The 19,315-nt window shown below is 37.7% G+C and overlaps 4 protein-coding genes across 17 annotated transcripts; 2 read left to right on the top strand and 2 right to left on the bottom strand.

Moving 5' to 3' along the window:
- Nucleotides 1–1,245: 1,245 nt before the first annotated feature.
- On the bottom strand, nt 1,246–6,751 carry LOC140764583 (PWWP domain-containing protein 5-like). 11 transcript variants are annotated; one of them, XR_012105062.1, is made up of 5 exons: nt 6,696–6,751; nt 4,186–6,555; nt 4,021–4,092; nt 3,849–3,898; nt 1,246–2,081 (listed from the first exon to the last, which is right to left on the bottom strand). XR_012105062.1 is itself a non-coding variant. In XM_073103221.1 (4 exons), the coding sequence occupies exons 1-3, from the start codon at nt 6,736–6,738 to the stop codon at nt 4,034–4,036; spliced, it is 2,472 nt and encodes an 823-aa protein (XP_072959322.1). In that variant the 5' UTR covers nt 6,739–6,751; the 3' UTR covers nt 1,247–2,081; nt 4,021–4,033. The 11 variants fall into 11 exon arrangements, 5 of the variants coding, with proteins under 5 accessions (XP_072959322.1, XP_072959324.1, XP_072959323.1 ...); XR_012105060.1 differs by having other exon boundaries at nt 1,248–1,625; nt 1,970–2,081; nt 3,849–4,092; XR_012105061.1 differs by having other exon boundaries at nt 1,248–1,622; nt 1,970–2,081; nt 3,849–4,092.
- Nucleotides 6,752–8,377: 1,626 nt separating this feature from the next.
- LOC140765217 (uncharacterized) lies at nt 8,378–11,680 on the top strand. The gene is made up of 5 exons (XM_073104190.1): nt 8,378–8,605; nt 9,186–9,437; nt 10,201–10,344; nt 10,423–11,106; nt 11,190–11,680. The coding sequence occupies exons 1-5, from the start codon at nt 8,498–8,500 to the stop codon at nt 11,439–11,441; spliced, it is 1,440 nt and encodes a 479-aa protein (XP_072960291.1). The 5' UTR covers nt 8,378–8,497; the 3' UTR covers nt 11,442–11,680.
- Nucleotides 11,681–13,122: 1,442 nt separating this feature from the next.
- Nucleotides 13,123–18,087, top strand: LOC140766229 (interactor of constitutive active ROPs 3-like). Of its 4 annotated transcripts, none has more exons than XM_073105707.1 (4): nt 13,123–13,338; nt 14,533–14,590; nt 15,657–15,834; nt 16,272–18,087. In XM_073105707.1, the coding sequence occupies exons 2-4, from the start codon at nt 14,571–14,573 to the stop codon at nt 17,892–17,894; spliced, it is 1,821 nt and encodes a 606-aa protein (XP_072961808.1). In that variant the 5' UTR covers nt 13,123–13,338; nt 14,533–14,570; the 3' UTR covers nt 17,895–18,087. The 4 variants fall into 4 exon arrangements, with proteins under 4 accessions (XP_072961808.1, XP_072961810.1, XP_072961811.1 ...); XM_073105709.1 differs by having other exon boundaries at nt 15,660–15,834; nt 16,272–18,086; XM_073105710.1 differs by lacking the exon at nt 13,123–13,338 and adding an exon at nt 13,358–13,525 and having other exon boundaries at nt 15,660–15,834.
- A 162-nt stretch (nt 18,088–18,249) lies between these two features.
- LOC140765837 (salt stress-induced hydrophobic peptide ESI3-like) lies at nt 18,250–18,628 on the bottom strand. The gene is made up of 2 exons (XM_073105096.1): nt 18,531–18,628; nt 18,250–18,423 (listed from the first exon to the last, which is right to left on the bottom strand). Exons 1-2 carry the CDS (start codon nt 18,609–18,611, stop codon nt 18,340–18,342), a joined length of 165 nt encoding a protein of 54 aa, XP_072961197.1. The 5' UTR covers nt 18,612–18,628; the 3' UTR covers nt 18,250–18,339.
- Nucleotides 18,629–19,315: the final 687 nt, after the last annotated feature.

Below are 19,315 nucleotides of genomic sequence, written 5' to 3'. Positions count from 1 at the left end.
TTATATAAAAAGCTTGGGGTTGTCAGTTGATGCCTAAGATTTCCGACATGATAGGGACTGGAACTGTAAATATAGTTGATTAACATCCATCACCTTTCAACATCATCATCATCATCATCTTTTCTATCTTCTTCTTCTTCTTCTTCTTCCAAGTATGTTATATGTAGTTAAGTGCAAGTTTATCATGGCACTTTGTGAAGGTTGAGCTGGCATGAAATGATGGCCATGCAATGGCATCTGCATGCCTATGTTCTTCATATGATCTATTGGGATTCTTTCAAGTAGTGGTGGAGCCTTTAAAGGTCACACATCAATGTAGTCTATGGCACGTTACTAGTGGGAACCTAAGACATTAGTAATGGAGGAGAAGTTAGGCAATTCTCGTGGGAAAAAGAAGAAGAAGAAGAAGAAGAAGAAGAAGAAGAAGAAGAAGAAGAAGAAGAAGAAGAAGAAGAAAGGAATTAACTCTGTTGGTGATGGGCAACAACACTAGAAAATTTAACGAAGTGTGAAACGAGTGGCGTAGCTTGTGGATCTGGTCGTGGTAAATGGAGGCTTAGTCTATGGTAGATTTGAGCGTAGATTCACACTTCATCCAATACAGCATTAATAATGGTGATCAAATCAAGTCCTTCATGGAACTTCGATTAATGGGTGAAGCTTTGTCTATAACGGACGTTTTAGGCATATATGCCTTTACTCGACAATAATGAATGCAAGAAAAAAAAAAAAAAGAGAGTATGTTTTAATCTTTTACTGTTAAATGGGTCAAAATTTAATTGTAGGTTAAGTTTCATATGTATCTATAGAAGAAATAAGAAAGCCTATATCAATCTGGGCTAATATAATATTTGGTTGTAAACTAGTAGTGGTGTAATAGTTACACATGATGGATATAAAAAATATATATATATTAAATTAATTTTTTTTAATAACTAAGATATCATTAATAGTGGATGGTTGGGGGAAGGAAAAAGAGAAATAATAATTAATTAAATATTATCCTTTTAAGAATAAAATAAGAATAAAGTTTTATTTGTAAATATAAAATAGATAAAAGATAAAAGAGAGAAAACTATGTACTATTAAAGTTTGAATATCAAAAACTAGTATAGCCCTCACTATACTAGTTTAACTCTGTACTTATTCCACATCCAAACAAAGCCAGAATTTTAATTTCCAAAGCCTATTGTGTAAGAATTAACTTCTTTGAGAAATATATATAAATATCAACTTGAGAAGAGTATACATATAAATAAGAAATTTCAAAAAGATATAATTACAACAAAAAAAAAAAACTTCGTTCTTTTCTAGCTTTTAGGTCTGACAAAAATTGAACCCAAATTTCTGAGAAGATGAAGAGAAAGTTGTTAGAACAGATTACAATTATTTTCCACTACCAGAACCAATTTGCTACAATTCGATAAGAATTGAGATGCCTCTCACTCAGTGTCCTCTTTCACAACTTGGAGAACAGCACTTCTTCGTGTTGGCTACTGTCTTTCTGGTTCCACCAACTTGTTCCAGTGAAGCACTGCCAGCTCCATATCCAACAGCATTTGCATCTCAATAATAACATTCCAACACTATAAGTTGTCGACCAGATTAAACAATAAAGAGGCCTGCTGTCAAGATAGATAGCTAGTGATTATACAATACATATGACTGCCATGATGCAGGACTAGATTCCTTTCATGTGTATCAGAAAAAATTACTTCTCACCACTGTAAATTGACATTCTAGAAAGAAAAAAAGGCCATATGTTTCAGTGGCTGCATAGAATCAACTCTGGTCTCACAATGTGTTGATTCATAGAACAAAGAAACCAAAGTAACTTCAAAGATATTTCAGAAAGAGTAAATAAAAGAGTGTCATAGAAAACATAACATTTAAGCCAAATCCAAATAGCAAAACTATTATTTTTACAATTTGTAAAGTACACATGGTTGAGTAACTTTGTTCAGCTTACCAAGAAAAGGAGGAGCTTGTTTAAAACTGTCATGAGAGCTCCAGAATTGCAGATATCCGTTTCATCAAAGCTGCATATTATACCACTTACCAGCAATCCAAAGTTGTACGGGCTGAGATCATAAAAATCACTCAATGCATGGTATAATAACAACACTCTATTGAGACAGCATTGATTGCTCAGCAATCCCACCAATAGATTGTGGGGGGAAAAAACATTATCAAACAAACAAGTATACTAACACAATCTGTCCTGGAATAATTTAATGATTTGGATGTGGTATAATTCCTAAACCTAGTTAAATATGCTCATTTTTTAAACTTGAATAAGATAGCTTGAACTAGTTTAGAAAAATATAGTGTTTTGTTGCAAACCAGTTTAGTAGCATCATAATTACAATTGATGTGACGTAAAAAGTAGTAAATTTAGAAGAAATGTTATCAAATGGTCAAAATACTTTTTATAGTAGATGAATGAGGAGAAAAGAGAGGGGACAAGAATTGAAATAATAGTCAATTGAATTTACGTCTTTCCAAAGTCAATATGGTAGTCAAATTTTGTTGGTAAATATCAATATTGAATGAAAGAGGAGAGAAGACAGAAGAATGGGTTTAAATAGATTGCCCTGCAGAAGTAATGAGATAAATCATTGTTTCGATATTAAACCACTTTAGTGATCACTAAACTAGTTTAAAGGTACGCCTAAACCACATCCAAACAGGGACTTAACAAACTGATGGACATACAATTGACACTAAAACATTTCATATGTTTTAGGCTTTAAAGCATATCTTTGCTTTTAATTTTATGATATCAGTATGTGAACAAGTAATTCTATAATAATAGAGCAAAATTATGATTTATTATTATAAGATACTAATTAAGTATTTCTGACATTTATGTCATGTATGTCATTAAATTTGAGTTTAAGCACAACCCCTAAATTGTCACTAGTTTATTCAAATTGATACATTGTCTAAATCTCTCCCACTTGAGGAGATTCAATGGCCAAGATTGAATGAGACAAGCGGTTAATGATTCATTCTTATCGAAGAAATTTGTTAAATGTTTAATTGGAAGGATAAGAGTTCATCCCAACAGGAAGTCAAAATCAAATTGAAGTTGTCACAGAAAATAAGTTGACAAAAATTGAGTGTTTAAGCTATAACTTTTATTATATGAACTTTTATCAAAATAATTTTTAAAGCATTAAAAATTTATACAATCCTCTACAACTTTATTTGTAGAATCTTAAGCTTCAAAAGTTCTTAAAAGAACAAGAGGAATTTTCTATATATAGGACGGGTTGAGCTAATAGAGATTCCATTTTCCATCTACTCACCCTCTACTCCACAGACACAATGCATTAATCTGCATACATTATTCAATATTTCCATATTGATTTATTATCTATATAATTGATTGTTATTTTTGGGTACATTGAAGGCATGAAAAATACTTGTTATAGAAGATCAGTATAGTATTGTTCCAATCGTTTAATTTACAGAAGTTCTACTGTCTAAAATACTTTGTGAGTTTAGCTACTTTATTTTTTCATTGGAAAGAATCATCATACTCAACCAATTTAGTCTAATTGATATAAGATAACAATACATTCTATTATGTGGATCGATCAATAGAGAGTTTTGTAACTTTAGACTAGTATTTTGATAAATATTAAAATCAATGTGACCCAAAGTTGTGCAATTAATAAAAAAGTTGAATAATTTTAACCTCACTTAAAGTACTTAAACAAAATTCAGATTTTACAAACTAAATATCAACCTCAAAGCACACATAAAACATGTACCCATACTAGATGGAAATGCCATTTCAAAATCTGGCAAGTCAACAAGATAATTTAATTAAAACAACTTACAGCTTTTTACAATATTCGTATATACAGCTCTGCAGCATAACAATCCTAACCTACAAAACAAGTAAAATGTAACTAGGGGAAAAGACAGAAAAATAAAAATGACAGATTCTACCAGTTTTGGTCACCTAAATTAACAAGTCTATTGATACTGAAAGTCCTAAAAGTTGCTTACCTAACTCAACAACTCAATCTGATGACCCATTTCCTAGTGGCTCATCATTCACGGGCTTTGTATTATCTTGAGCTACAAGGGGAAAAAAAACCCTTCCATTAAGAAAAAGAAACAAAAGTCACATATTGAAGCACCAAAAGCAGGTAAAAGATGATATACAAGTACCTGGAATTTCCGAACGATCACCTTCAACAAGCAGAGAGTCCTTTTTGCCTTGTGATGGACATAAGGAAGATGCTCTTGGTGTTGATGGCAAGTAGCTAAGACGGTAACTGATAAGTGCTGGCCCGAAGATGCTAAACTTCCCTGCACTACTGAAAGCTACTTCCGCATCAACACGCCTCTTGAAAACAACTTTAGCGCGACTTGCCTTTTTCAGAACTTCTGTTTCTGCTTCCTTGAGAGGCCCATAACGACTAAAAATTTTAATAAGATCACTTTCAGATGGAAGAGCATCAGATTCATTAAAGTTCAAAATTAGAGCAGTTGGCATGCACTCTTCCAATTCCTCTTCCAAATTGCACAAAGTCTCCACTTTCAGTTCCTTCCCACCATTGGCACTCGCAGAATCACCCTGCAATTGTTCTGCAGTATCCAATCTAGGGACTGATGACTCCTCTGGAGATCCCTCTTCCTCCACCTTCTCCCTTTGAATCTTAAACCCTTGGTTCCTCTTGCTTCCACTGGATACCTGTTCTTTTTCAGGACTCTCGCTGCTAACATCAGACCAATAAGAATCCTGCATGTGATCAGGTGAGGACCCTTCTAAAGAAACCGACTTTGTGTTTGCTGATTTTTTCCTACCACTCTTACCTCCCACCACATTAGATAGCGCCGTATCCTTGGAAGCAAATGAGGCCTTAAAATCAGTGAAGAAATCAACTATCATAGTCAGAAAACTATATCCCTTCATAGGATCCCTTGCAGCTAAACAAAGCTGTGACAGCATCTCACTAGGGGAAGAATACTCCTTTAAGGTGCTTCCTTTTACATTTGGAGTCTCCACATGAGTATGAGGGTCATCAACATCATCTTTTTTTAAATCTAATGGGCTCCCTTGATATGTTTTACCATTACTTTTGAGAATAGAGGGTGACTGCGACAGCTGCCCTGCTGCTCGACGCATGCATTCTCCCACCTTGGAAAATCTTTTATGTGCTGGAGATTCTGACTCGGGTTTAACATCACCCAGTGAGTCAAGTTTTTTCTTCTTACTCTTCCGTGATGTAATAGAAGCAGAGTCAACATTCTTATGTTTCTGGCCTGATAAACCTGACAAATTTCTTACTCCAGACCCACTTTTACGGCCAAACACAGAAAGAGGAACATCTTCCTCTTCCATTAGTTCAGATAGTCTCTTCTTCTTCCTACCATCCTCTGAAATATGTTTCTTTTTGCTAAATGGAATCTCTCGGCCTCTTGATTTCCCCCTTCCAGATGCAGAATCCAATGCTACTCCAGCTGAGGAATCGGCTAATAAAGCTTTTTCTGAACCTTTCTTCGTGGCAGGTGAAATAACAGCTTCATCTTCCAGTCCTCCGCCAATAAGAAATTCAGGAAGATCAGGATAACCCCTTGAGCGATTAAAAGCCCTCAAATGAGCCTTAGCTATCACAAGCTCCAATCTGTCAGCCCCTTCCATAGGCACTTGACCTAAATCCCTAATATAGTCGAGGAACTTCTCAGGCTGGAAAGAGCGTACAATAAAGGAATTATTAACTACAGGGCTATATGTTTCTCCCCTGATACCAGAATTCTCAACTTTCTGGTACTTAAGATCTTCATCAACAAAGCGTCTATCTGACAACGCTAACTCCACACGCCGGGAGACCTCCTTCAAAGATACATTCACAGCAGTAAGAAAAGCGTCCATGCTGCTCTGCTTCTCCATCTGCGAGAAGTGTGATTGAAAAGGCTTCAGCATCGATTCATCGTTCCATGCAAAAGTCTTGTCTCCAAAGTATGCCACAAGCAAGTGCTCCTTCTTCTGATGCTTTAAAGCCAACTCGGAGGCATCGGAAGGATCAAAGATCTGGCCGGGCCACCAAGGATGGCTCCTAACTTTACCCCACACCAAATCCGAAACGGCGAAAGCATCCCTCTTCTCGTCTTGAAATGGCGTGGAGTTCGTGGGATGCTGAACGTTCTCAGCTGCAGAATCATCTTTCTTCGGCCTTCCTCGTCTCTTGGAAGGTTCATGCTTTCCGATAACCACTCTCTTGTCCCCCTCCTTATCTTCTTCTTTTGTTACATTACTCCCATCAACCAAGTTCGTATCTTTCTCAATCTTCTTTGTGACATCATCACCACCGCCATCCTTAATTCCACCATTTCTATCGAAAGCAGGGCTTCTCGAAGCACCTCCGACCGGGTCCTCAGCTAGGGTTTCGGCAGCTGCGGCGGAGAAGGGCTCGTCGGACTTCTCACCGGCGGCCCCAGCGTCGGCGAAGGAGTTGAGGTCGAGGCCACGGGAGGGCACCGCTTCCTCCTTCTCCGAATGATCCGAAGACATAAGGCAACGGAACCCTAGAAATCCTTTAAAGAAGGACGCAACAAACACCAACAAATCTCTCTGAGAAGAGAGAGAGAGGGGGAGAGAGGAGGAAGACGAAGCCCTAGAATCCTTTGGAGCTACCGAGAGATGGATTTAGCCATTAAAGGAAGCAACGGCGCACCTGGATTTCTTGCAGTTCGCCTTGTAGCGGAAGGAGATGCCATAAACGAACGTAACCACGGCAAGGGCCAAGGGTTTCGATTACGGTTCATTTGGGGATAAAATATAGAAGGCGGATTACGTGCACCGCTCCGTAACGTTACCGCTACGCTCAGTTTCGGGTCATGATTCGGATCCACGAACGGATCCGATATAAACCAGGTGACTCGCAGTTTAAACGTCGCTAGGTATGGATTACCCGTTCGGAGGGGTGGTGGGACGATGTTTATGCTCACGCGAAGGTGATTGTAGTCGTGAGTTCGAATTCAGTTTCGAGCGCCGGAGAATCTCACCGCCACAATTCGAGCGGAAAATTTTTCCTTACGCTAATGCTATTTCTTTCGGTTGACTTCAAGAATAATTCTTATTTTATTCTAAAATTATAATTAAATATTATAATAATTCTATTTTAAATTTATACTTTATATCACTTATCAACTCAATCACTAATTTATTTTTAACATTATTATTTTTTTATTTTTTTTCCTTCACTTTAAAATAAATAAAATCTAAAAAAATATTAATTACGCACATAATAAGAGAGAGAGAGAACTTACAACGTAAACGTGTTTAGTGGATAGCGAAAGAAGAGGTCTTGTCAAAGGAATAAAGAAAAGAAAACACTTGGCAATAGTAAAGAGCAAAACTCTCTACTCTTATCATATACTTTTTTAAGAAAAGAGTTTGAAGAAAAATACTGGAGAAGGGAGGAGAAGAACTCGTGACAATGATTGAGCGAGGAGTTAGTTAGTGGATCGTTTTTTATATATATAGCTCGTGAGAAGCACAATCGGTAGAAGAAGCTTAAAATTTCGTGAAATATTTTATTCGAATGGTAGGGTCGATGATATTTGGCTTTGTGCGTTAGTTTAAATCGAGTAGATAATATTTGAGTTCAGTACACGTGGAATAACTTTATTATTTACTATTGGCTATTATTTATTTATTTATTTGGGCTCTATTGTTAGAACGTGCCTAACAAAGGAAAGTGAAAATTTAAGTTTGGTTTAATTTTATGACTTGAGTACTTAATTCAATAAATTAAGTAGTCATTTTTTTTATTTTATATAATTAAATTAGATAGTAAATTTAAAGATCGAGATAAAATTATCAAAAATTTGAATAATTTTAAAAAATATGGCAAATATATTAACATATATATATATATATTTATTTATTGTTTAAATTTATATTAATATTATTTTAAATCCATCAAATAATTTAAATTATTTTTTTTAATTCAACATCTTGTACGAGTGCAACATCTTGTATGACCAACTGGGAAGAAAACTATAGTATAGTTAAATAAATTATTTAATTAATTAATTCTAATAGAGTTGGTAGGTACTTTCTCAATAACGCAACGGTTTGGAATAGATCTTAGGGGCATTTGGTTCGCTAGACTAAAAAGTTAAAAGTTTAGTGGTGGTGCCTCAGTATTTAGGAAATGTTGACTTTTTTTAACTCATATCTAATCTTTTGACTTATGAATAATTAAAAAAAATATCACTGCTTAAGAGTTTTAAAAATTAACCCAAGTATATATTATTATATAGATTTTGGGCCCAACAAAAATTCGGCATCGTAATCGAAGTCGTCGCAGGCTTCTACAGGCGCTACAGTCATACTATCACCGTTACAATACCCCCTACCGCCACTCTCTTCTTCATCTTCTTCTTCCATGGGGGCGAATCTCATGACCTCCTCTCCTCCTATCTCCGCCTCCCTTCTCTCATATTAGATTCTAGATTGAAATAAAGAAAGATGGAGAAGCATTCGAGGGGTTCAATAAGTGGGTTCTCTGAGATCAAGCAAAGGGAGCTCGGGTCATCTCAGCCCCGAACTTTTGTTCGCCAAATCGGTGGTTCGGAGGTCTTCTTTGCTCAATTATCTTTTCCCCGAATCATAAGTAGCTTAGTTATCGGAGTATTTTCTGTTTTGGAACAAAGCTTTGTGTCAATTTGCGATACACCAGCTGATGTGCAATCAGAAATTTCGCCCAATTACATAGTTTAGTAAGTCTTTGTTGTGGATAAAGAAATTTGTTCTGAAGGTTGGGATTTGGGCATATTTTCTTAGGGATGATTGGGTTCAAAATTCCACAAAACAGCAATTCCCAACCTTCAGAACAAAATTAAGGTAAATGTTGTTTAGTTGGGCATATATGAATAAAGATGGCATTTCGAGTCAGTTTCGCTAACTTTCACTGTATTAGATGAAGCATTAGAACAAAGGCAAATTTTGAATAATTTTGATTCCCACCTTGGGATAACAAAGTTATACTTACTAGGCTACTATTGTTATCGTGCAACTAAATGCATCCTAAAGGATGAGTTTATAAAATAGCCAAATTGTAGAATTATAGTTGGTCACACTATGTGAAGGAAAATTTGAAACTACTACTCTTGTATTGATCTTAATTGCTTATTACTTTGTCGTTATATATAAACAGGCCCTTGCGAGGAGGATGAATCTATATGGGAAGTTACATGGCCATAAGGGGTGTGTAAATACTGTTTATTTCAACCCTGGTGGAGACCTCCTCGTTTCTGGTTCTGATGACAGGGACATCATAATTTGGAACTGGGAAGCCAAAACTAAAAAGCTTTCATATCCTTCTGGTCATTTAGAGAATGTTTTCCAGGCTCGGGTTATGCCATTCACTGATGATCGGACAATAATATCTTCTGCTGCAGATGGCCAGGTAGCAACCCTTTAAGTCATTTTTTCACACAGTGAGTATGTAGAACTGCATATGGAATTCCTACTTGCTTATCTTGCTATTTTTATCCTGGCAAGAATGAGGTGGTGCATAGTACTTGTGACTATGGATATATAGTCTTGTTGGTATATTTATAAGTGGAAGTGAATACAAGTGTATGGACTATGGAGTCCTGTTCTTAGTCTGGACTTGTGATTCCTATTCAGTTCCTTAAAATGAAGATAACGCATTAAGACATCAAGGTTCTACTAACAAGTAGGTTTTCTCTTGTTCTTATTCACTCCCTGAGTAGCTAAATATGACAAAGCTATCCAAATTCGAAGTAATTCCTCACCAATTATTATCCAAGGTGTTCTCCTAATTTAACATTGTATACTTGAGTGCCTTTACCTACCTATATATTTGAATTTTATTGCAGATGGTTAGATCTGAAACTGAATATTGCTTGCTCTTGCAGGCCATATAATGTATCATCATATTCCTCAACCAAATTTTCTTTAGGCCTATTAAATAAATCTCAGGATTGCTATGCCTTAGCTCTTTTTGGTTATTTGAAATTGTGAAAACAAATTCAGTTGCTGTCAACTAACAAGTTACTTTTAAGTTTTAAGTTAAACAACATTTTTATAACAAGAAAAGAAACGAAGAGGAAGTCTAAGTTGAAAGCATTAATCCTGTTGGTTTCTTTGTAATTGTGAAGATGAAGATTATTGAATTTTAATTTACGAATTTTTTCTTCACTTAGGTGAGAGTTGGCCAAATCATGGACAATTGTGATGTCTCTACCAAGGAGCTTGGGACACATCTTGGCCGTGTGCACAAGCTTGCCATTGAACCAGGAAGCCCTCACATATTTTACAGCTGTGGCGAGGATGGCTTGGTACAACATGTATGCCATCTTCCCCATTTTCTGTTACTCTTTTAATCACTTATCTATTGTTGCAGAATTTGAAATTTTGTCTTACAGTTTGATTTACGGAGTGACCGCTCGACCAAGCTTTTCATCTGCTCTTCATTCTCAGACAACAAACAGCCTGTACGACTGAATGCTATTGTCATAGACCCACGCAACCCTAATTATTTTTCAGTCGGAGGATCTGATGAATATGCACGTGTCTACGACATAAGAAACTACCAGCGGGATGCATCCAGTAATTCGGATCAACTTGTCAGTACTTTCTGTCCTAAACATCTGATTGGCTCTGACAACATCCACATTACTGGGGTTGCATATTCCAAAGCAAGCGAGTTGCTCGTCTCATACAATGATGAGCTTGCCTACCTATTTCAGAAAGACATGGATCTCGGTCCAAATCCTTGGTCCAGAACAGGCCCAGCTGAGAATTTGCAAAAGCTTGATCAGTCACAGGTATATTCTGGTCATAGAAATTCACAGACAGTGAAAGGGGTCAGCTTCTTTGGACCCAATGACGAGTATGTTGTAAGTGGGTCAGATTGTGGCCATATTTACATATGGAAGAAGAATGGAGGAGAACTTGTATGTATGATGGTTGGCGACAAGCACATAGTAAATTCTGTCGAACCACATCCTTATTTTCCTTTCCTTGCTACTAGTGGATTTGATAAAAATGTGAAGATCTGGACTCCTACAGCAAAAAAGTTGGCTTCACTGCCCAAAAATGCCAAAGAGGTTGCTGGTGATGTTTATACATTGGAGTTTAGTAATATTGTAGTAACATACCATAATTCTCATTTTGTACTTGCTTGTGACAGATAATGGCTGCTAACAAGCGTGGTAGAGAGGCTCGTGCACAAGTAACACTCTCTCCTGATATTATCATGCATGTTTTGAGGTTGCAGCGAAGACAACCTACGGCTTATGTTGAGCGTAGACTCTCAAGCATAGATGCCGAAAGTGATGACGAGGAAGATCAAAGAGAGGCCTTCTTGCTAGGATTTACAGGTGCCGATGGGGATTCTGAAGAAGGTTCAAATGCAGATCCTAGAGAATGCATAATCTGCTAAAGATTATCGTGAACATGTTCAGGAATTTGATAGTAAAAGAACTTGTACATTTGCTGATGATACAGTTTTGGTTTATGATCCATTGGTACAACTCAGGGAGTCTTGTAGGATTTGTTTAGTTTGGCTCATGTATTATTTTTATCATACTGATGCTTGTGAATGTAAATCATACATATTGTACAAGATAATAACAACATTGTTCCAATGTAGTAATAATTCAAGGTTCCTATGTTTTTCAATATGGCGAGTGGTTGCAGCTAGGTTGTATAAATCAACTTCATTTGTCAAGTGGAGAACATCAAGCATTCTCCAAAATAAAATTCATGAACAGGTAGGTGGTTATCCAACCCCTGCTTTAAGATGTTGGCATTGTTTTTAGACAAAGACAGCACAACTTTTATGTAAAAGTTACTGCTCCCTTTTTTTTAATCATGCAAGCTTAATCCTTTCCAACTCTTTAATCAAAAATCGTATGGTATGAATGGTTGCTTTCATTACAAATCAAGTCACCTCCTAACCCAATCTAAGCCTTTTAATTCCACACGCTTCCTCTCAGTTACTTTTCCTTTTTGGTCCCTCTTAAAAAGCTTGAAGACAGCAGTGGACTCCATCCTAGTCCCATCATCTCAAGTAATTAATTCAGAATCAATATTTCCTTTTCCTTTTCTTTTCTTTCAATATAAGAATCCTTTTTATCAAACCATAATTCATCTTGTCCTGGGTCATCGTCTTCTCAGCTTTCCTCTGATGTAGAAGTTTGGATTCCTTGATGAGTGCTTCTGAACTCTTCAGAGGTAAAGCCAAGTAGCCAACATTGGATGGATCAGTGTGGTGTGGATTTGGTTGGTAAGTCCCAGCTTTTGAGGAAGTCCTCACTTGGACTCAAGAGATACTCTGTTACATTTACTATTTAGCAGTCACCCAGAACTGTTACTCTCAATCCAAAAGAGATGAGTTTTCTTTCCTATTATAGTTGATATAAGGTGAGATAGATAGGGTGCATTTGGGCACAAGAAAACTCGAGTAGGATTGTAATTGAGTCTGATCAAGTTCGAATTAAAAATAATTCAGAGTCTAAATTTATGGGTAATTTTAAGTCTAAACTAATTTGAGCCTAATTAAATTTAATCTAGTCTTGAATCAAATTTAAAAGAAAATCTAATTCAATTATAAAAATATAAACTAATAGAATTTTTCATGTATTTTTATAATCCATTTAAATAAAATTTAAAATATAATAGAAATATAAAACATATATATATATATATATATATATATATATATATATATATATAGTTAGTTAGTTGGCTCATGATAAACTATTTTGAAGGGCAAACTTATTTTTTAGTCGAGCTTGATGGAGGGGAGCTTTCAATTATTTTGACAGCCCTAATTATGTGGTTACTTATGTGATTAACCACCAAACCGAGTAATTAATTATGAGATTAACTATTATAAGTGGCATTACTCAAAAAGAGTTATTGACTATAAAACAAAGGTAATCTTTCCCAGTTAATTAAAGCCAGCGAGCGGGCCAACGGTTTCAAAGAGCTACCGTTGTTCGTGTATTCAAATCTCGGACGCAGCGCAAGAATACAATACGGTTAAATTTTAAACTGGGTGGCGACAAAATCTATTTACCTCTTCGTTTGTTTCAACCTTTATTTATTAAGAGCTCTCGAGACAAACCCTAGTGCCTTTCTTTTTGATATAAAATTCTCATGCTTTGCCCCCACTCTTCCACCATTTACTCCGGAAACTGAAGCGGAGTGGGAGAGAAACGTATCGGAAACTGCGAACGAGTAGAAGTGGAGGAGGAGGTGGTGGTAGTAGTAGTAGTAGTAGTAGTAGTTGTAATAGAAAGGGAAGAAGAAGAAGAATCCAAAGCAGTACAAGGGTGAGTTGGTAGCATTTGTTTTTCTTCGCTTGTTCCCACTTTCGCTCTGTTTGTGTGTGTGCGTGTTCCTGTGTTTTGGAAGAGAGAGTGAAGAGGAAAGTGGTTAGGATGCGATCTTTGTCTTTGATGGAAATGTGAGCAAGTGTTGCGATCTTTATCTTAGACGAGAAGAAGAAAGACGGGAAAGGTGGCAAAGTTGGGAGCTTTTTTTTTTGGGTTTCTTTTCATCTCATTGTGATGTTGGCTTCGATCAAAGAGGCTTTATAACGAGTTTAAAATGATAATGCCATCACTCCTGCTTTCCTCTCCTCCCGTGCTTTCCGATCTTAGGATATTTGGTAATAAATCATAAAACAAGCTTCTTTGGACGATTTCGAAAATGGGTTTCCTTCCATCTAAGAATGTGGGTAAAGTTTTCATATAGCTCTCTTCTTGGTTTCGATCTGTCTCTCTTTTATCTAAGCTTCGTTTTTTTTTTTCACTTGTTCTCTCGTAGATTTGCCTCGCATAGGTGCTCGCAGATGAGAAATTTTTTGTTGAAACAGTTGATCCTCCTTCATCAATGCTTTTGCTTACTGATCTTTTTGTTGTCCATTTGAACTGCTTCTTTTATCTTATAAATAATAGCCCCTATTACCCAATAGGAGTTTTTATTATTTATCAATGTGCCTCCTCAGGAATTGTGCAGTTCTGCAGTCTTTGCTGCTTTGACCCTCCTTTTTCTATAAGAGGGCACCCATTTTATTGTTCTCTCCTACCATAATGACCAAACCACCCTTATATCCCTGCCCTTGTTATAGCAGAATAGAGGGCATTTTCGTGATTCAAAGATCTCTTATGTTGTGTTCTTGAGGATGGTTGGTCCTTCTTTTCTCACTGGATTCCTTTCACCAATTTGAACCGTTGGGTAGTGGCAATGCTGGATTCTCTATCAGAGTACGAGTTGCAGGACAGTATTTAATTTGAGCAAAAGGAAAAGAAGCAAAACTCTCTTCTTTTTCACTTTTAACTTACTTACCATGGAAACAAAATGGATGGGTTTGATTTCATTGCTTTGGATACTCTATCAATGGGATCCTGATGCATGTATTTATTAATACACATGCTATAATAAAGCCAATGAACTCAGATGATCCCTCTTTCTCTCTCCCCCTCTCTATGTTATTTGACATTTTCTCTTATTTACTACTGCAGGTTTGCAAGTGGAGAGAGATTTACTTAGCAAGCTAAGTATGCAGACACCGAAGACCAGGTTGGTTTCTGCTTGTAGTGTTGTGCTTTAATACTATGGTTTTAGTTTGTATGCTCCAGTGGTGGGCATGGTATCCGAGAGGTGCTTTGTTTGTATTGAATGTAATAGATGGGGCACAGGAGACCCACTTGTTTCCCTGTCTGTAGAAGGGTTAGTTCCTCCCATGTGTGACTGCAACTGGCCCTGTGGGGTTTGTCTGATCTTCTCATTAGAGAGATGGCCTGGGCATTGGTGAAGTTAGATACTAAGATGATGCTTTACTGGGTATATAGAAGCTTGATAATAGTAGATGATCATATTTACCTTTTGTTATTTATGAGATTCCTCTCTTGGTTTGCTAATGAGCAAGTTGTGGGTTTTTTCCCCATCTGATTTAACCTTGTCCTTTTTTTTTGCCTTTTATTTTGTTTGTAAGTAGGCACAGCCATTTTTTTCCCTAACGTGACAAATTTTATGTGTGCTCTTTCTTTTTGCTTTTCTGCATTCATGTGCTGCAAGTTGTATAAGTGGGTCCAAGGATCTTTGAGTCTAGAAGGACTAGTAGTTAGATTGCACTATAAAGTAGGGAGTGGTGATTCGTATATATGCAATCCAGAGTTTAAAAATAAGAAGGTGATTAATGAAAGATGGAAGTTTGTAGTGATAGACTGTAGATATCTGATGGTATACCTATGTGATCAAGCTGTTGTCTTGTTGATTAGTATGAACTCAGATTAATATCTAGTTCGCAAACTACATAGATTACAATGAAAGCATGGAAGTTGTGGGGGTGTTGTGTTCTTGCTATGTTTCTCTAATGTGTGATTGACTGGTCCATTCTCTTACATTTTGGTTACAATGTTTGATAGGTAATCAAGTTCGTTTTCTTTTCTGATACTAATTTCCAGTATGTCAGTATCTCGAATGATCAATTGTACTAGACCAGAAGATATGCTCATAAGTGTTTTTATTCTGACAATTGATAGAATGCCCTACAATATTTTCGTATAGATCCCTCGATAGTTTTTTCTTTGTTTGTTTTTCTTCTGAATTTGATATCATCTTTAGCATATATCATTTGATGCAGCAGGAATGGATCATCAGATGTTCCTCAGAAGACATCTTTAGCTACCCCTAGAAAAGCTCGTGTGAGCAAGACAGGAGGAAATGAATCTGACTCTCCTGGAATTACTCCCACAAAGACACCTACTGAAAGGAGTCCTAAGGTCATCCAGCGTCGATCACCCAGAAGCCCAGCGACCGAGGTAATAACAAAAAGATGAATTACATTTTTCTTTATCGTTGCATCATTTGAGATGACATCTGCTCGAAACTTAAAATCATTAGTGAAAAAATTCTGATACTCCTTATGAAACTTGCACAATGCGAACTATCTATTGGATAATTTTGGCATATTTTGATGAAGGTGGATGCTGCTCTCAAAAATGGCAGTGACATTCTTCATAAAGCTAGTCTTTTTCCAGCTGCTAAGTTGTTCCTTTCTTTTAGCTCTACATGTAAAATTTTCATAGGTCACCAGGGGGTACTGTATAATGCACTGCTTAGCAGTTTTGCTCACGAAAATTGTTTAGGTGTTATTTTCCATTAGACATTCAAACAGTTATTTTGGCCATTAAACCTATCTTGGCCAAGATCATCACCTTACATTCCATCCTGATCCATTATAATTTATAAATTCCAGAAGAAGCGTCCGAGCAGGATATCTGAGTTGGAATCCCAGGTCTGTCAGCTCCAAGAGGAACTGAAGAAGGCAAAGGATCAGCTAAGTTCTGATGAAACATGGAAGAAGCAAGCGCAGCAGGAAGCAGAGGAATCCAAGCAGCATCTTCAGGCCATCACCTCGAAGCTCGAGGATTCCCAACAGCAGCTTGTTGAGTTCTCTGCAGCTGAAGAAGGTCGTCTTCAGGAACTACGCAAGATCTCTCAGGAGCGTGATCGTGCATGGCAATCTGAGCTTGAAGCCATTCAGAAACAGCATTCTGTTGACTCTGCAGCCTTGGGCTCAGCCATGTCTGAGATCCAGAGGCTGAAGGAGCAACTAGAAATGGCTGCTAAATCTGAGGCCGCTCAAGAAAAAAATTCTGAAGAGGCACTTTCTGAGCTCCACGCGTTGAAGCAAGACATGGCTGCGGCACTTTCTACAATCGAGAGCTTCAAGATTCATCTTAGAGACAGCGAGAAGGCTGAAGCTGATGCACGAGCAAAGGTTAGTGAGAGCCAGCAGCAGTTGGATATGGCCAAGACCACCATCGAATCCCTTTGTTCTGAAGGCTCGAAACTCCAAGAATCCTTGAGATCAAAAGTTTCTGAGTTAGAAGAGTCTCAAGCTCAAATCAAATCACTGGAGGCAATTGTGAAAAAATTGGAGGCGAAGAAGATCGTTGTTGAGGAAGCTGATACCGACAAGTCTTCGAAGACATCTAACAACGGTTCATTGGAGATGGAGATAGAGATAGAGAAACTGAGATCAGCACTCGAGACCGCCGAGGCTAAGTATAGGGAGGAACAAACTCAAAATGCCATGAAGATTCGGACAGCTGATGAAATGCTGGAGAGCTTCAAGATGGAGTCTGGACTAAAAGCATCCAAGCTTGAACTTGAATTGAGTAACAAAAATGCAGAGCTTGCTGAACTGAAGGCAAGGCTAGCTGAGAAGGAGCTTGAACTTGATGGGATAGCAGCTTCGAGTAAAGACCTATCGGTGAACCAAACAATGTCTGAATTAGAGACGAATTTAATGAAGTCTATTACCGACATAGCGGAATTAAAGGCAAATCTCATGGACAAGGAGACCGAGTTACAAAGCATCTTGGACGAGAACGAGATGCTGAAAGCTGAGATAGGGAAGAAGGAGATGGAGAGCCACGAAAAGTACGAAGAGGCGGTGGCTGAGCTAGAGCTAGCCAAGGCAGCGGAACAAGAAGTGAGGATGAGGCTTGGAAGCGTCACGGAGGAGGTGGACAAGAGCAGCCGGAGGGCAGCGAGGGTGGCAGAGCAGCTAGATGCAGCTCAAGCTATGAATTCAGAGATGGAAACCGAATTGAGGAGACTCAGGGTGCAATCAGATCAATGGAGGAAGGCAGCTGAAGCTGCAGCAGCTGCTCTCAGTACTACTACTACTACTGGAAACAATGGAAAGTTCATGGAGAGAACTGGGTCAATGGATTCAGGCTACAACTCGATCGGGGGCAAGCTCATGAGCTCGCCGTTCTCCGATGACTTGGACGATGAATCACCCAAGAAGAAGAACAACGGCAGTGTGCTGAGGAGGATGAGTGGCCTGTGGAAGAAGAGCCCAAAATGAGAACTGGGTCATTTCTACTTGTTTTCATGCTACTGTTAGCCTCTCCCCCATGTTGCTACTTCTTTTGATTTGACCAACTGAGGAGTTAAAAGTAAATGCTGTGTAATGATGAAACCCTGCAGTGTTTTGGAGGCTTAGATTTACTTTGTTATTTCTCTCCTGGTTAAAGCTTTATTAACATACAGTTAAAGAGTAATCTCCATGGCAACATTAATCCATTCTTATACCTCTGAGCTTGCAACTATGAACAAGTAACCCAATATATCACAAATGAATCTCCATGGCAATAAGATTGCATGGAGATGCCATATATTAATGACACAAATGAATCAAATACAGCTGAGACACAACATTTCAGAATTCATCAGACACAAAGTAGTATTACTCAAAAGACATTGATGAAGAACTAATTAGTCTATCTTATTCCAACTCGCTGCTCCAACTACTATCCTACCAAAACGTATATGGCATAAATTATTCCCGGAATATATCCCAATATCGTCAGTAGCAGATCAATCCAAAACTCCACCTGCAGACAACCAATATAAAAAAAAATAATAATAAAGTTAAAAAAATGAAACAACTATTCAAAATACTATGCAATAGATTATATCAAAATTTGTGAATTAGACTTACCCCACATCCGTAACGCAGGAAGACACCCAAAGGGGGGATTAGAATGGCCAAAATCACCTCCAAGAACGTCTCCGAACCCATCTTTCTAATGCGATAATCTATCCTTCTCTAGCCTGCAACTCCCATAGCGTCTGAAGGAGGATGAGTTATACCAGACTCTATTCGTGGGAGAAGGAAGGTACGTGTAACGTGTCACAATGCGATGGCCTTTAGATGCCACGTGTGTTGCCTCGAGCCACGTAATTGCCCTTTTGATGGATGTCTTCAAACCATTGGGCTTTTCTACAATCCTATAGTGGGCTCGAGCCCAATGCTTGAACAACTCCTAAGATTTCCGGTGATAAGATGCAAGGCCGAGAAATGTGGCTTACTTAGCAAGCTCTGTCTATAACCAAAGAGTACTTTGATAGGAGGTTTTTTGGTCACTCCGAGCCTAATTTTGAGGAGGTTCTGATCAAGTTGTGGTTAGTTCTGTTGGAAGAGACCATGTCGAGTCTCTTATGTTCACTGGGTCTTTAACTTTTGCCGGTGATACAAGACTAGCTAGGTCATATCCATTCTAAGGAGTCTCCTCGTGATGCTCATTGAGCAGCCGGGGCGAATATAAGGTTAGAAATTTTGCGCACCCTAATGGACTGAACATGGTTTCTCCTTTCTACTTTAGCTTATATTCTTGATTTTGATATTTTTATAGCCACGACTCTTAGAAAGTGTAATAAGTCGAATAATATAACTTTTATAGATTCCTTATAATAAAAAGATTAATCTGAGGGTTACCTAGAGTA

This window comes from Typha angustifolia, chromosome 8, assembly GCF_048772165.1.
Source record: "Typha angustifolia cultivar Huaian chromosome 8, ASM4877216v1, whole genome shotgun sequence".
Lineage (NCBI taxonomy): Eukaryota > Viridiplantae > Streptophyta > Magnoliopsida > Poales > Typhaceae > Typha > Typha angustifolia.
The sequence above is the reverse complement of the archived record's forward strand: the minus strand, read 5'-3'. Positions and strand labels throughout refer to the sequence as shown.

Excerpts from the sequence above, each read along its gene's own strand:
- LOC140764583 (XM_073103221.1), bottom strand. The coding sequence starts at position 6,738 with ATGGCATCTCCTTCCGCTACAAGGCGAACTGCAAGAAATCCAG. Across the intron at positions 6,556-6,695 it reads GCGAACTGCAAGAAATCCAG|GATTTCTAGGGTTCCGTTGC; the intron begins GTGCGCCGTTGC and ends CCTTCTTTAAAG. Across the intron at positions 4,093-4,185 it reads TGATCGTTCGGAAATTCCAG|CTCAAGATAATACAAAGCCC; the intron begins GTACTTGTATAT and ends TTCCCCTTGTAG.
- LOC140765217 (XM_073104190.1), top strand. The coding sequence starts at position 8,498 with ATGGAGAAGCATTCGAGGGGTTCAATAAGTGGGTTCTCTGAGATCAAG. Across the intron at positions 10,345-10,422 it reads AGGATGGCTTGGTACAACAT|TTTGATTTACGGAGTGACCG; the intron begins GTATGCCATCTT and ends TTTGTCTTACAG. Across the intron at positions 11,107-11,189 it reads TGCCCAAAAATGCCAAAGAG|ATAATGGCTGCTAACAAGCG; the intron begins GTTGCTGGTGAT and ends TGCTTGTGACAG.
- LOC140766229 (XM_073105707.1), top strand. The coding sequence starts at position 14,571 with ATGCAGACACCGAAGACCAG. Across the intron at positions 14,591-15,656 it reads ATGCAGACACCGAAGACCAG|CAGGAATGGATCATCAGATG; the intron begins GTTGGTTTCTGC and ends CATTTGATGCAG. Across the intron at positions 15,835-16,271 it reads CCAGAAGCCCAGCGACCGAG|AAGAAGCGTCCGAGCAGGAT; the intron begins GTAATAACAAAA and ends TATAAATTCCAG.
- LOC140765837 (XM_073105096.1), bottom strand. The coding sequence starts at position 18,611 with ATGGGTTCGGAGACGTTCTTGGAGGTGATTTTGGCCATTCTAATCCCC. Across the intron at positions 18,424-18,530 it reads TCCTGCGTTACGGATGTGGG|GTGGAGTTTTGGATTGATCT; the intron begins GTAAGTCTAATT and ends GGTTGTCTGCAG.